The sequence below is a fragment of the Myotis yumanensis genome, unplaced genomic scaffold (genome assembly GCF_028538775.1).
Source record: "Myotis yumanensis isolate MYYU_CA2020_CCGP unplaced genomic scaffold, mMyoYum1.0.hap1 SCAF_1, whole genome shotgun sequence".
NCBI classification, from domain to species: Eukaryota; Metazoa; Chordata; class Mammalia; order Chiroptera; family Vespertilionidae; genus Myotis; species Myotis yumanensis.
Genome location: NW_027223752.1, coordinates 62,297,837 through 62,312,407, shown reverse-complemented (window position 1 = coordinate 62,312,407; position 14,571 = coordinate 62,297,837). Strand labels below are relative to the sequence as shown.

At 42.8% G+C, this 14,571-nt stretch overlaps 1 protein-coding gene across 1 annotated transcript in view; it reads right to left on the bottom strand.

Moving 5' to 3' along the window:
* Positions 1–2,975: 2,975 nt before the first annotated feature.
* Positions 2,976–14,571, bottom strand: part of MYO5C (myosin VC) — a 90,922-nt gene continuing 79,326 nt past the window's right edge. Inside the window, exons 36-40 of the mRNA XM_070422669.1 lie at positions 13,138–13,288; positions 12,068–12,350; positions 5,905–6,079; positions 5,341–5,421; positions 2,976–3,747 (exon numbers count right to left, since the gene is read on the bottom strand). Coding sequence (XP_070278770.1) covers positions 3,595–3,747; positions 5,341–5,421; positions 5,905–6,079; positions 12,068–12,350; positions 13,138–13,288 — 843 coding nt within the window. The 3' untranslated portion in view covers positions 2,976–3,594. The remainder of the gene's footprint in view (positions 3,748–5,340; positions 5,422–5,904; positions 6,080–12,067; positions 12,351–13,137; positions 13,289–14,571) is intronic.

Below are 14,571 nucleotides of genomic sequence, written 5' to 3'. Positions count from 1 at the left end.
CTTTAGTAGACTAGATAAATAATTTATGACATATGCAATAAAAGAGAATAAACTACGGAACACGTGACCATCTGGATGTATCTCAGACTTACTGTGACTAATGTTTATTGTCAAAAACCTCTTTCAATTCCATAAGTTGCACTCTGAGGCTTATGTTGACATGTAGAGTATTAACCTGGATCCATTTTTAAAACTGATTAAATGATTTTAAAGATGACTAACTTTTTCCCTGATGCCGATACCAAATATATTTTAAAAACAAAACATTATTTCAAAAGAAATGCACATGAATTGTAGAAAAATGAGAACATACAGATTAACAAACACCGCCAGCCCTCGCCTATGCTACCGCCGCACAGAAAGACCACGGCGAGCACCTGGCTGTATACATACCTGAACACTCTTCTGAGCTCTTACGGAAGTCCGAGTATTCTAACTTAATATCAATACATATATACCTTCCACAGAGTTAGCGCTAGGAATTGATCAGCAGGAAGGCGAGAAGTTAGAGCCGCCAGCTCTGAGGTGCAAAGGAGCTGTAACACATCTAATCCCCTTATCTGGGCATTACACTCAGCTGCTCCATCCGCCCCCTGGCAGCCCCGGGTGCACTGCTGGGCGCTCACTGCATTTGCATCAGGTACTCCTCCTTGAACCTTTTCCCACCCCTGCTGCCAGGTGTCCCTGGAACCCCCTGCTGACCAATTTCTTGAGCTTAGTTCTCCGTCTGCCCTCTGAGGAGGCAGAGTTCACAGGTTTGATCCACGACCTGTTCCACCGGGCAACCTTGACATTCACCTGTGACTGGATGTCAGCAGCACCTCCTGCCTCCTCAGTCCTCATCCCACCAGCACCTTGTTAATTTTGGCCACCGCTCCCACCTTCAGCCTGAAGAACTGATCAAGCTATGGGATGCGGACCCCCGTCCCCTTTCCTGTGCATGCACGCCTCAGCCTCTGCAGGTCCCCAAACAAGATCTACTCCTTCCCAAGGCTGACCACCACCACCACCCACCCCTGATCTGCCACCTTCAGCAGACTTGTCTCCTGCAGTCCCTCCCACCTCCCCAGCGTCAAGATGCACAAAGGGATGAGGGAGAGTGGACCCGCTCTCCAGAGTCCAGAGGCCAGGCCAGCAGAGGATTGGGCGTTACGGGCCTCCAGCCGAGGGTAAGTGCTGTAGAAACAGGCACAAACCTGAGTTATGGGAGCAGGAAAAGGAAGGGCGATGGGCTCTGTATGGCATAGGGAAGGTCTGGAAGGGGCAGGTGAGGATTAGAAACCCAGCAGTCTGGGAGCCCCCGGAGGTGGGAGGTGCGGCCCGAGGCAGGACTTAGGGCACATTACCTTCCTCTCTAGGAATTCTTACATACGTTCTATGAGATAGTATGAGATAATGTTGGGGAGCACACGAGACTTGGTTGGAAAGTTGTAAGGAGGACATTCTGAGAAAAGGGAAGTGTGTGGAAGGCCGCCTGTTTATGAGAATTCTGACTTAGGGGAGTGTCGAAGGCGGCGCCCCTAATTATTCCTTGACCTTTCCAAACAAGTCTGTGCACGTGCAGATCCCCGGGTGTTCACTGGAATCCTTATGCTTAATCCCTGGATGCCCTTGCCTAGAGGACAATGTAAACACATGTGTCCTCCCTAGATTACTCACCCTACTGATTGTATCTAAAGATAAAAATTCCAAGAAAAGCCTAACGAGGCAGCCTGGCACCTTCAGCGGCCCATTCCTTAGCCCTCTTTCCCCAGTGAAACTGTGTCGGAGTAACCTGTTCATCCTTCCTTCAGGGGCTGCTGGTCAGCCCTGGCAAGATAAGACCCTTAAAGAAAGGCACTAAAACTTGTGTACTTAAGAAAAATATAATCTCTTAGCAATTAAAAGAACCTGACCCAATACATATGGGAATTTATTTCATTGATTAAAATATTACAAAGTTCTACTTTTCATTTCTTCATATACAATGTATCCCAATGAACTACATTTAATTACTTATCATAAGAACAACATTATTCCATGTTAGTAGGGTGATGCTTCAGAATCATGCATGATTTCCACTTTTAAGATACATGTCTGTGTTACAGAATCATTCCTCTTGCCTGTGACTGTCAGAAACAGAAGGGCCGGTTGGGATTCTTGGGGTGTTGCAAAGGGCACTGGGTCCACAGGCCACAGGCTAGGAGGGCTTATCAAATGACATATTATGATCTGAAAGGAAGGAATGAGGACATCTCGGGGGACAAGGAATAGTCAGCTCCCATACAACTTGGGAAATACAGACTTCTCAAAAGGAGGGACCTAATAAAATTCTTCAGTTATTTTTATGAGAAAATTTAAAACATAGTTCAATGCTGATAAGATAGAGAAAATAATTTAGGTTACCTTTTTTTAATTAAGTATATTTTATTGATTTTTTTACAGAGAGGAAGGGAGCAGGATAGAGAGTTAGAAACATCGATGAGAGAGAAACATCGATCAACTGCCTCCTGCACACCCCCCACTGGGGATGTGCCCGCAACCAAGGTACATGCCCTTGACCAGAATCGAACCTGGGACCCTTCAGTCCGCAGGCCGACACTCTATCCACTGAGCCAAACTGGTTAGGACTAGGTTACCTTTTTAAACTTAGTTTTTAAAAGTTATTGTATGAGCCTGCCTGGTGGCTCAGTGGTTAAGCATCAACCTATGAACAGGAGGTCACAGTTTGATTCCCGGTTAGGGCACATGCCCAGTTTACGGGCTCGATCCCCAGTGTGGGGTGTGCAGGAGGCAGCTGATTCATGATTCTCTGTCATCACTGATGTTCCTATCTCTCTCTCCCTCTTCCTTCCTCTCTGAAATCAATAAAAAATGTATTTAAAAATATATTCACACAAAAATATACATGAAAGATACTAAACAATAAAAAATGGTGGCAAATGTGTTGGCAGATGAAATTTAAGAAATGTTCTTTGGGAGGAGGAGATGAAAACTGGTGTGGCAATTAAGCTTTAATAATATGTTGGTTTTAATTAGATAAATACATAAAATACTTCATATAACTCATTCAGATGGAATATTCTCTTAAAAATTAGAAGGGTCTGAAATAATAAATACTTTTTTATGCAGGAGAATTTTTAGAAAGAGTCAGTGGAACCCCACCCCCACTCCCCGCCTACCCCGAAAACAGGCATGGGGTGAGGGGACTTTTGGAAGACTCAGCCCTGGACCCCACTGTGGCTTCATAAATGGACCCAGGCTTCACAGGAACGTGTCCCCGATCTTATGCCCCTGTGGGTGGAGCCCTGTCACAAGATTGATTGAGACCAAGAGACACCTGGGAGAAAATGGGAGCTTCCAGGAATTCTAGTAAAAGCCAGCTGGGCTTGCAGAGCTAGACAAGGCCACAGCTGGTGTGTGTTAATTTTTGTAAAATGACAGTGGCAACAGCATCACTGTGAGCGAGAGGAGATGTGGCCCTTTTGGGAGAGTTCTCATTTTCTCCCTTAAATCACATTCTAGAGCATCTCCAGTTCCCGGTACTATGCCACATCCCTCATGTTTGGCCTTCGTTTCGCTGTTGAGGGAAAAGTGTGTTTGCTCTCTTCCCCGCTACAATCTATTGAGAAAGCCTAGCTTGAAACTGCTGGGGATCTCGATCATTTCTAGAGCGTGGGGAGAGGGCGTAAAAGGAAAGACGACTTGGAAGAGATAGCTGGCATCCAACATCAGCTGCGAGGAGTCCTCTCGGCTGTTCAGGAGAGCCTGAAAGGAGAACCGGAGGGAAGTGAGTCAGGAAACGTGTGCACTCTGCTTCATTGCTATCTGAAAGCCAGGAGTAAGGAAAACACAGCTCCATCTCTAGGGAGACACTCCTTCCAAAAGCACATGAGATGACACACAAAAGAGCCTTTTAACAGCACGACTCCCAGGTGAAATGGTCTGGCAGGACTTCCAGATCAGCTCTCGTCAATGCGTCCTTGTCTGTTTCACTCCAGAAGTTAACTTCCCACTAAATCGATCTGTTCTCTCTTCTTCGCTATTCTCATGGCAGAATTCCAAGCTCAAACATGAATAGATCTTAAGTATTAAATTTTTATCGCACTCAGTACTTTCTTTTTATTTAAGGGTTTGCAAAATTTTTGGTCTCAGGACCTCTTTTATACTCTGAAAAATTATTGAGGATTCCAAGAGCCTTCGTGTATATGGGTCTAACTACTGATATTTACCATATTAGTAATTAAAGCAATAACTTAAAATGTGTTCATTCACTAAAATATCAAGAGCAAAATAAATAAATAAAAATAAAATAAAAAAAATTAAAAAATAACAAGAGGAAACCCAACACATGTTCATATATTCTTATTGAAAAAGAACTATATTTTTAAAACAAAAAAGATTAGTGAGAAGTGGTATTATCTTATGTTTTTTGTAAATCTTTTAAATGTCTGACTTAATAGGTGGAATGAATCTCAGATCTGCTTCTGCATCCAACCTATCGTGATTTGTTTTTTTGGTTGAAGTATAAGAAAAAAAGTTGAGAACTGTTGCCCTAGTTCATTGGGGAAGAAACTTTTGGGATTAAAACAAGGAAGACGGGTACATAGGTCTTTGCTTCCATTCAGCCTCTGCGCACCTGCGTGGCACTCAAAGGCTGATAAGAAACAGGACCTGCTGAAGGAACTAAGAATGTCAGTCACCTCTGGTGTTTTTGTTCCCTTCCCCGAGGTAACATGGGCTCTGAAAACTGGGAACCTGACAGGGAAAATTTCTGCTGCTTTGTCTGCTTATTTGGTGAATGTGCTTTAATCGTGGATTTCTGTAATGTTAATCCTATATAATAAAAGCCTAATATGCTAAGTGTCCGGTCATCCTGTTGTCCGTTCAACCAAAGCGTAATATGCTAATGATATGCTAAAGTCGCTCAACTGCTCGCTATGATGTGCACTGACTACCAGGGGGCAGACAGTCGACCAGTTGACCAGTTGCTATGACATGCACTGACCACCAAGGGGCAGATGCTCCAACTGGTAGGTTAGCTTGCTGCTGGGGTCTAGCTGATCGGAACTGAGCAAGATGGGCCAGACATGCCCTGGAGCCCTCCTGCGTTCCCTTCCCAGCTGGCCAACCTCCCGCGTCCCTCCCCGGCCCCAATTGTGCACTGGTGGGGTCCCTTAATCTGGCCTGCGCCCTCTCATAATCCGGGACCCCTCGGGGTATGTCGGAGAGCTGGTTTTGGCCTGATCCCGCAGGCCAGGCCAAGGGACCCCACTGGTTCACGAATTTGTGCACCGGGCCTCTAGTTAAATATAATTGTCTTCTACTAAAAATTAAAAGTCACATTCTTAAGGATCTCACCTGTACTTTGCGAACGAAGGATGGAGTCACTCTTTTCTCGAAGTCATCTATAGGCGTGTATAAATTAAGGATCTTTATGATCTGCAAACCACACAGAAGACATGTTAGACCATGAAAAAAGACAGCTCTGCCTGTGATATAATTGTTCTGGTGGTTTTGGGATAGCTAAGAACCAGAGGTAGCTCCTTTATACTATAATTGGCTCTAGGAACCAGGTGTTATTTCTTTCCAAGGAAAGAAAACAAAGTGAGAAGTGCATGGAAGAGAGCAAAGACAAATCACACAATTAGATGACAGACAACTCTCCTCTTCCAGCCTCCTGCCCCCATCCATATCTGTAAGTTTAGTGCGTAGGCAATATGTCATATGCACTTTTGTTGTTTTAAGGCCTGGTCTTAGTATTTAATAAATGTTTATGAGATAAGAAGGTGGGCTATGGGAGATACTATGCTACCAAAAAGCAGAGACTCAGGTGCACCCCATGGTTGGCTAGGCCAGGAAAGCTGACACCAATGATAGGGTCTATGGGTGAAGATCAGGGAGACACTCAGCAAGCCTGGTTACCTGCACAGCAGACAGTGAGGTACAGCGTTCGAAGATCTCCTTGGCATCGCTATCTGTGATCTTCTTGACCTGAAGCAACCAGGCTGCCTGAGAGAGAGGTTCCAAAGTTTCCTTGGCCAAGCTGTTCTGCAAATTCTTATCTTTAAGCCATTCTTCTAAGTAGCTGATGTTGCACCTGGAGTAAAAGCCAAAGGAGCAGAGAATGGTAGACAATCCATATAGGACATATTAAGGGAGGGTGACGAATCCCCTAGTGCAGGGGTGGGCAACCCCTGGCACGCGTGCCAAACATGGCATGCCAGTAACTTTTGCTGGCATGCGAAACCCTCTCTTATAATCTTCCATTTACAATTTTTTTCTTAACACATTGTTTGCGGGTAGTTTTTATCGTGCGCTAACAGGTGGCTCTACTACTTACAGTCAACGTAAAATGTATAAATACGTTTCCCGCATACAATGTGTACTTTTTTATTTTTCAGATAAATTCCATGTAGGTGCCTCTTAGATAAATAATTTTACATAACATGTATACATTAAAAAAATAAATGTATTTTTTCATCATCATATGTGTTTTTGTCGCTCGAATGAATTTTATTATTTCTTCAAGGTTCTTCACATACGTACACCTTAAGAGATATCAAGTAGGTGTAACATGTTCTCAAAAAATTAGGGTTGGCATGCAGAAGAATTTTGAGTCATAGATTTTGCTGGTTTTGGCACGCACTCACAAGAAGGCTGCCCACCCCTGCCCTAGTGTGTCCTGAGAGGGTACCAGAGTACACTGAGAGGACCAGGACCACAGTCCAGCAGTTTCTTCATTTATAATATGAGGGTGTAGGACCATGATTCCTGGTTCTAAGGATCATAATAGTATAGGGTGAGGGACTATAACAGCTATAAACTTTGGGGGAAAATCTGAGCAAAGTATAGTGACTACAATACTTTATAAAGTAATCTATTAAAATAGTCAATAATAGACTTGCAGATCATTAAAGGGGAAAAAATAGTGGCATTTGTAGAGAAGATTTACATTGGTATAAAAACTATTTAATTTCTTTTTCTAAATTGGCAGAACATTTTCAATTGGCAGAAGGCTTTTCTTCCAGTCCACTGAGGTTTTTAATTCTCCTTTCTGTCACTAATTATCATAGGTTAAGAAGCATGGGTTTTTTCTCACCAGTCCACTGTGTGAGCTTGGAAAGTTACTTAACTCTCTGGGTAAATGAATGTTGAGAACACGCATACATCGCTAGTGGGAATGTAAAATGGGACAGCTGCTAAGGAAAATAGTGTGGCAGTTCCTCAAAATGCTTAACATAAAAGAACCATATGACCCAGCAATTCAACTTCTAGATATGCACTCAAGAAGACTGAAAACGTCCACACACAAAAAATTGTCCATAAGTGTTCACAGTATTTAATTAAAAAAATTTTTTTTTATTGATTTAAAAGAGGAAGGGAGAGGGAGAGAGAGATAGAAACATCAATGATGACAGAGAATCGTTGATTGGCTATCTCCTGCACGCCCCCTACTGAGGATGGAGTCTGCAACCCGGGCATGTGCCTTGACCTAGAATGGAACTATGACCTCCTGGTTCATAGGTCAATGCTCAACTACTGAGCCACACTAGCCAGGCCATAGCTTTTAATTTAGCCAAAAAATGAAAACAACACAAATGCCTACCAACTAATGAATAAACAAACTGTGCTATATCCATAAATGGGATGTTATTCAGCAATGAAGAGGAATGAGGAACTAGTACATGCTACCATATGGATGAACTGTGAAAACATTATGCTAAGTGAAAAAAGCCAGTCACAAAAGACAGTATATTTTATGATTCCATTTATAAATACGTCCAAAATAGGCAAATCTATAGAGAAAGAAAATATATTCATGGCTGTGTAGGCTGAGGGTGAGGGAACTGGAGAGGTGGGGTGTGGGCAGTGATAAGAGTGGCTGCTAATGAGTATAAGGTTTCTTTCTGGAGTGATGAAAATGTTCTAAAATTACATTATGGTGACGGTTATGCAACTCTGTAAATATACCAAAAACTATGGAATTATACACTTTTAATGGGTGAACTTCATGGCAGATAAATTACATATCAATGAAGCCGTTTCAAGAAATGAAGTGTTGAACTAGGTCAGTGGTCGGCAAACTGCGGCTCACGAGCCACATGCGGCTCTTTGGCCCCTTGAGTGTGGCTCTTCCACAAAATATCACATGAGGGCGCGCACGTACAGTGCGATTGAAACTTCGTGGCCCATGCGCAGAAGTCGGTATTTTATGGAGGAGCCACACTCAAGGGGCCAAAGAGCCACGTGTGGCTCACAAGCCGCAGTTTGCCAACCACTGAACTAGGTGCTCAGGGGAAGGGGATTCTTCTCTTTGGTTATAACACTGAGGTGCTAATGCTGAATTAGTGTATTCCACAGGAATGCAATGAGTGAAGTAACACCTCTTGTACTGGTTCATCCCCTCACTTTTTTCATTGTCTATTTTGTCCTGCTAGTTTGAGTTCTTATTACAATAGATACCTAATGAGCCTCCCATTTCACTCCTTCTTACCCATCTTAATCCTGCCACAGCACTTTCTAAATCTGAATTTTGAGCATGTTAATCTTCCTGCTCAAAAGTCTGCAGTGGAGTTCTGGCTCCTGCTACGATGGAGAAAGCACCCCCCACTGTGCCTCTCCTACCAAACGCAGCTGTAAAGCCTGGATGGAATGCCTGGAGCAGCTGTCTGGGGACTCTGAAAAGTGAACAGTAGCAGGTGGATCGGGGAAGAAAACCAGACTTTGAAGTATCTCCACTTGATAGTGAGTTTGCCAGTTTTTTCCTCCTGCTATTCGTTGGCCTGACTGAACTCAAAGCAGCCTGAAACTTAGTAGTGAGCATTGAGGCCAACAACGAGCTCCAGGAGGAATAATCTAGTTCTGGCTCTAGGAGCTGAGAGGGGTGTTCTAATGCTCAGAGAGAGGGTGGAAATCTCCTGTTTTTCTTTTCTTCTCCATTTTCTTTCTTTTTCTCCATTCTCTCATAGTCAAGCCCCAAACAATCAGCTGGTGATGGCAATGGTGGCAAAAGGTCCAATAGAAACCTAAACTCTGAGAGGAGGGAAGTTCCTGCAACTGGAGGAGCTGTGCTCCAAGAAGTCCCACTGCTCTATCCTCCCTCCACCTGTCCCCAGATGGGGACATTTCTAGGAATTGTGCCACACAGAGAGTTAAGTAAAGTCTCCGGCCCTCGCCAGCTTGGCTCAGTTGCTAGAGCGTTGGCTTGCAGACTGAAGGGTCCCAGGTTTGATTCAAGTCAAGGCTGATTCATGCCTCGGTTGCAGGCTCGATCCCTGGCCCTGGTCAGGGTGCATGCAGGAGGCAACCAATTGATGTATCTCTCTCACATCGATGTTTCTCTCTGTATCTCTCCCTCTCCCTTCCACTGTCTCTAAAAATCAATGGAAAAATATCCTCAGTGAGGATAAATAAATAAATAAATAAAATAAAGTAAAGCCCCCATTTTCAGTTGGGGGGGGGGGGCGGCGGCAAATAGGGGATCTGCAAGGAGCTGGAAAGTACCAGGGGGTTATGGAGAGGAAGGAGCTTAGGAAAGTGACCCCTTAAAGTTGTTTATGAACTCCTGGGCGCACCCCCGAACCCACACATGGATTTGACCCTCAATAGCACATACAGATGTGAGGACTAAACTATGGGACAGAGCAAGAGCCAAGTTTCAGTCTGGCCACTGTGTGTTATACATGAGACAGAATCAAATAGCATTACAAAGACTTTGAAAAATGAGCTGACATGGGAACCACAGCCCCCAGGGGATACTCAGAACTTGCAGCTTGAACCCAAATGGGCTGACTATCTGATAAAAATATCCACATTCTCCACAGGACTTAAAGACCCAGAGTCTCATAGTATAATATTAGAAGTGTCCAGGAAACAATTCAGAATTACCAGATGGTCCCTGACTTATGATGGTTTGACTTATAATTTTTCAATTTTACGATGATGTGAAGTGATATTTATAATAAATTATATGATATAGTCAAAGTAGTATAAAATAGGTTCTGTGTTAGATGATTTTGCCCAAATTTAGGCTCATGTAAGTGTTCTGGGCACGTTTAAGGTAGTAGGGTAAGCTATGATACTCTGTAGGTACTGGTAAGTGTATTAAATGCATTTCCAGCTTACAACATTTTCAACTTGTAATGGGTTTATCAGGATGTAACCCCCATAAGTTGAGGAGTATCTGTTCTTGGCATATAAAGAGCCAGGAAAAGCTCAACTCACATCTAAACAAGATAATCAACAGATGCCAACTCTGAGACGACACAGATGTTGGAATTACCCGACAAAGACTTTAAAGAAGCTAAAATAAAAAAGCTCCAAAAAGTAAAAACAAACTATCCTGAAATAAATGAAAAGATAGAAAGTCTCAGAAAAGAAATAGAAGATATTTAAAAAATGAAAATTTTAGACATGAAAAATACAATAACAAATAAAAGAACTCACTGAATAGGATCAATAGCAGAATAGAGATGGCGGAGGAAACAGCCAGTGAACTTTAAGGCATCAATAGAGATTATCCAAACTGAAGAGCACAGAGAAAGAAAAAAGAAACCTGAAAGAAATGAACCAAACTTTAGGGACTCAGAGGACAATAATGAAAGATCTAACATTTATGTCACCAAAGTTCCAGAAGGAAAGAAGAAATTATGGTGCAAAGTATCTGAAGAAATACTGGCTGCAAATGTTCCAAATTTGGTGAAATGTACAAACCTACAGATTCAAGCAGCTCAGGGAACCCCCAGAGAGGGTAAACCTAAAGAAAATCACACCCACATCACAATCAAACTGTGGAAAACTAAAGACAAAGAAAAAAATTGAATGCAACCGGAGAAACACTATGCATTACTTGTATGGAAACAATAATTCAAATGATTGTGCATTTCTAATCCGAAATCATGAAAGCCAGAATAAAGTAAAACATTTTTAAAGTGATGGGGAAAAAGTACTGTCAACCCAGAATGCTAAAGCCTGCAAAAAATGTATTTCAGGAATGAAGGTGAAATGAAGACATTTTCAGGTAAAAGAAACCTAAGAGAATTAATTGCCAGTGAACTTGCTCTAAAAGCCCTACTAAAAGAATTTCCTCGGGCAGAAGGAAAATGATATCCAAATGAGATGTAGGGGGAATAAACTGTTTTGTGTTTTGTGTACTCACAACTATAAATAAACCTACTTATCCCCACCCTGTATAGAAGTGAAAAACACCATCAGCAATTGCCATTTATAGAACATCCCACTCAACAACCACAGAATATATATTCTTTTCAACTGCACATGGAATGTTCAGAAAATCAAACCACAGCCTGGCTTGTGTGGCTCAGTGGTTGAGAGTCAACTGACTTATGAACCAGGTCATGGTTTGATTCCCAGTCAGGGCACATGCCCGGGTTGCAGGCTTGATCCCCGTAGGGGACGTGCATCATTGATGTTTCTCTCTCTCCCCCTTTCCCTTTCTGTCTCTGAAATCAATATATATATATATATATATATATATGTTTTGTTTTGTTTTAAACATAAAGACAAGATGACGGCCAAGTGCTTACACTGCAGCTGCCATCCTAGGGTCCATGATTCTTTCCTCCAGGCATGCTGTCTGCATCTTACCCTTCCACCCAGACCCCACATCAAAGTCTCCTGTAGCAGTCTGTAAATTCATTCCTCTGCCCATTCATTCATCCATTCAATAAACACTTGCTAAACATCCATGATGCCTATGTCTGGCACAGAGCCTTGTCCTTGCTTTCCTCTGTCCTGCACCAGACAGTGCTGCTCACAGAGGTGATGGTCAGTAAACCCTGGGTGTGTGTATGATAACCACAGGAGGCAGGCTTTTAAAATATAGGGTTACTAGTTCCCAGTGAAAGCCACTCTTCCACAGCTCAAATTAGCACAGTGTGGAGTGACGGGAGGCGGTCTGGGCAGTGGGTGGCAAACACTCTAAGCTTCTAAGAGTCACCTTGCCCCACGCCCCCTACCCCTGGCATTACAGCCCTTGGGGAAGGAGGACCGGAGTGTGTGTCAGACTTGATGAGCATTACTCCCCGTCAGCCTCCTGGAGGAAGTGGTGGTGTCTGGGTTTTACCTGATCTGCATCCCTTTCCGGCAGGAGCACATGTCCTTGCGCAGGAAGAGGCTGTTGAGCGTGACGGCCCCGATGAGGAAGAAGAGCTGCTTCACTGCCTGCCTCACGAGCTCGGGGTCCAGGCCGTTCTGGCACATGGTGCTATAGAAGTAGCTCAGCTGCTGCAGGACGGAGGTCATCGTGTAGGCGTCCGTGTCGTCGATGCTGGACGACCGCTTGCGGAAGCCCGTGGGCTTCAGGCCGGAAATGCCCTGCAGACTCTCGTACTCCAGCATGCCCGGCACTGCAGGGGGGACACCCAGAGGACTTTCTCACTGCTCTATGTGCCTGTTTCAGGAGGTGCAACATTTTCTACAAGAGTTAGTAGTGGGTGTAGTTGTGACAAAGCGATAGAATCAGGTGGATGGGACAGACACTGTTTTCAACAGGGAAGCAGCCCCTGGCTAGGCTTGCAGACCTCTTCTTTGAGAATTGCAGGAATGGAAGCAGGTTAGCATGGTAGCTCATGGTCTGCGACCATTTGCAGGGGTCCTCAAACTATGGCCCGCGGGCCACATGCAAATACAAATATTGTATTTGTTCCCGTTTTGTTTTTTTACTTCAAAATAAGATATGTGCAGTGTGCATAGGAATTTGTTCATAGTTTTTTTTTAAACTATAGTCCGCCCTCCAACGGTCTGAGGGACAGTGAACTGGCCCCCTGTTTAAAAAGTTTGAGGACCCCTGATTTAAAGTATTTACATTTCAGAAAACTGAAGGAAGTAGGACTTTAGGATCTCAGAAACACCTGTCTAAGACCCAGGATTAGCCATATAAATAGCTGCAGCTCTTCCACGGTTTTCCCCTCAGGATGAATCGCTCTTACAGGAAAAAACTATGAACCATGTACTTTTATATATGGGATTGCTTCAAGCAAACAAAGAATTAAAAGGTACACATATACACAACTAAGTTTTCTTGGTTTTAGAAATTATATTCTTTATAACCACACATTGTAACCATACACCTGATTTATTTTTTAAGGCCTCAATGTTACTATAAATATTTTTGGTTATCAATTCTTTTCTTACCTATTATTGGTTGAATGTTATTTTCCATGACGATAATGAACTGATGATATATTCGTATAGCCACGTCACTAAGAATCTGTCTGTATTCTGACAGGTCAAAATTATTCAAGCAGTTCTTGTTCTGATGTGGACTGTTATGCTTCATGAATTCCTGAAAGTAATTTGGGGCATATAAATATTAACATAATATAGACACATAGGAAATGAAAATACTATCTCTATTAATGATGTTATAATCCGCTTCTACTATACTCCCGCACTTTACAATTTAATGTCTGATTTGTATCAAAAAGGTTCTTGATGTTTGGAGTAGCACTTATGTTCTATAATTAACTAAGTGTCACTGTACTGCCTGCTCGTCCTACAAATACGTGCCCCCAGGCCTGTAAGCCACAGTAGAAAACCACTCCCATGGAATCTCGCAGAAAAAAACTGCAAAGCACCCAAGGATACAAACTGCTATAAGAGGACAGTGGATAAATGAGATTCATGACTTTGTAATTGCAGATTATAGACTACTCTGAGATATTATAAAATATGTGCTATGGACTGACTGTTCATGCTTCCCCCGGTCCCCAATTCATAAGTTAAAGCTCTTACCTCCTATGTGGTTATATTTAGAGATGGGGTCTCTAAGGAAGTAATTAAGGTCAAATGAGGTCATAAGGGTAGGGCCCTCATCTGTTAGGATTAGTGTTATAATAAGAGACACTAAAGAGCTCAATCTCTTTCGCCCCCATGCAGAGGAAAGGCCATGTGAGGACACAGCAAGAAGGTGGCTGTCTGCAAGCCAGAGAGAGAGGTCTCACCAGATACCAGCGCTGCTGGCACCTTGGTCTGGACTTAAGTCTCCTGAACTGTGAGAAAATGACTTTCTTTGTTTAAGTCGTCTGGTCTATGGTATTTTGTATATAGCAACCCAGGCAGATGAATACAATATGTTTAACATGTCCCAAGAGATAAAAGGAAAACATTAAGACAAGAATAGGACACTATGATAAAAGGCAGAGGTGAAAAAGAACCATTAAAATTTTAGAAATAAAAATAGAGTAATTGAAAAAATAGACAGGGGAAAGAACATTGTGTACATGGCTGAAGGGGACAAAAATAGGACTAAAAAGTAAACGCTGTTGTATAATATAATATCCTCTTCCATTAATGCCTCATAGATGCAAGTTTTTCTTAAATGGACGACCTGTGTCTCCCTTCTCCTTCCCACTTCCCCTCCCCCACACACTTCAGCATTCCTTTTAGTCAGAGCTTGGATCTTCTTTACTTATTTCTCCTTTTGTTCTATAGTTCCAGTAGGAATACTTTTATATTCTGTTTTACTTTCTCTTCATTGGGACAATTGGCTATCCATGTGGAAGAAGATATGAGTTCATGACCTCACAAGTCAATGTAGAATAGCTAATCGCACCAATTTTGGATAGG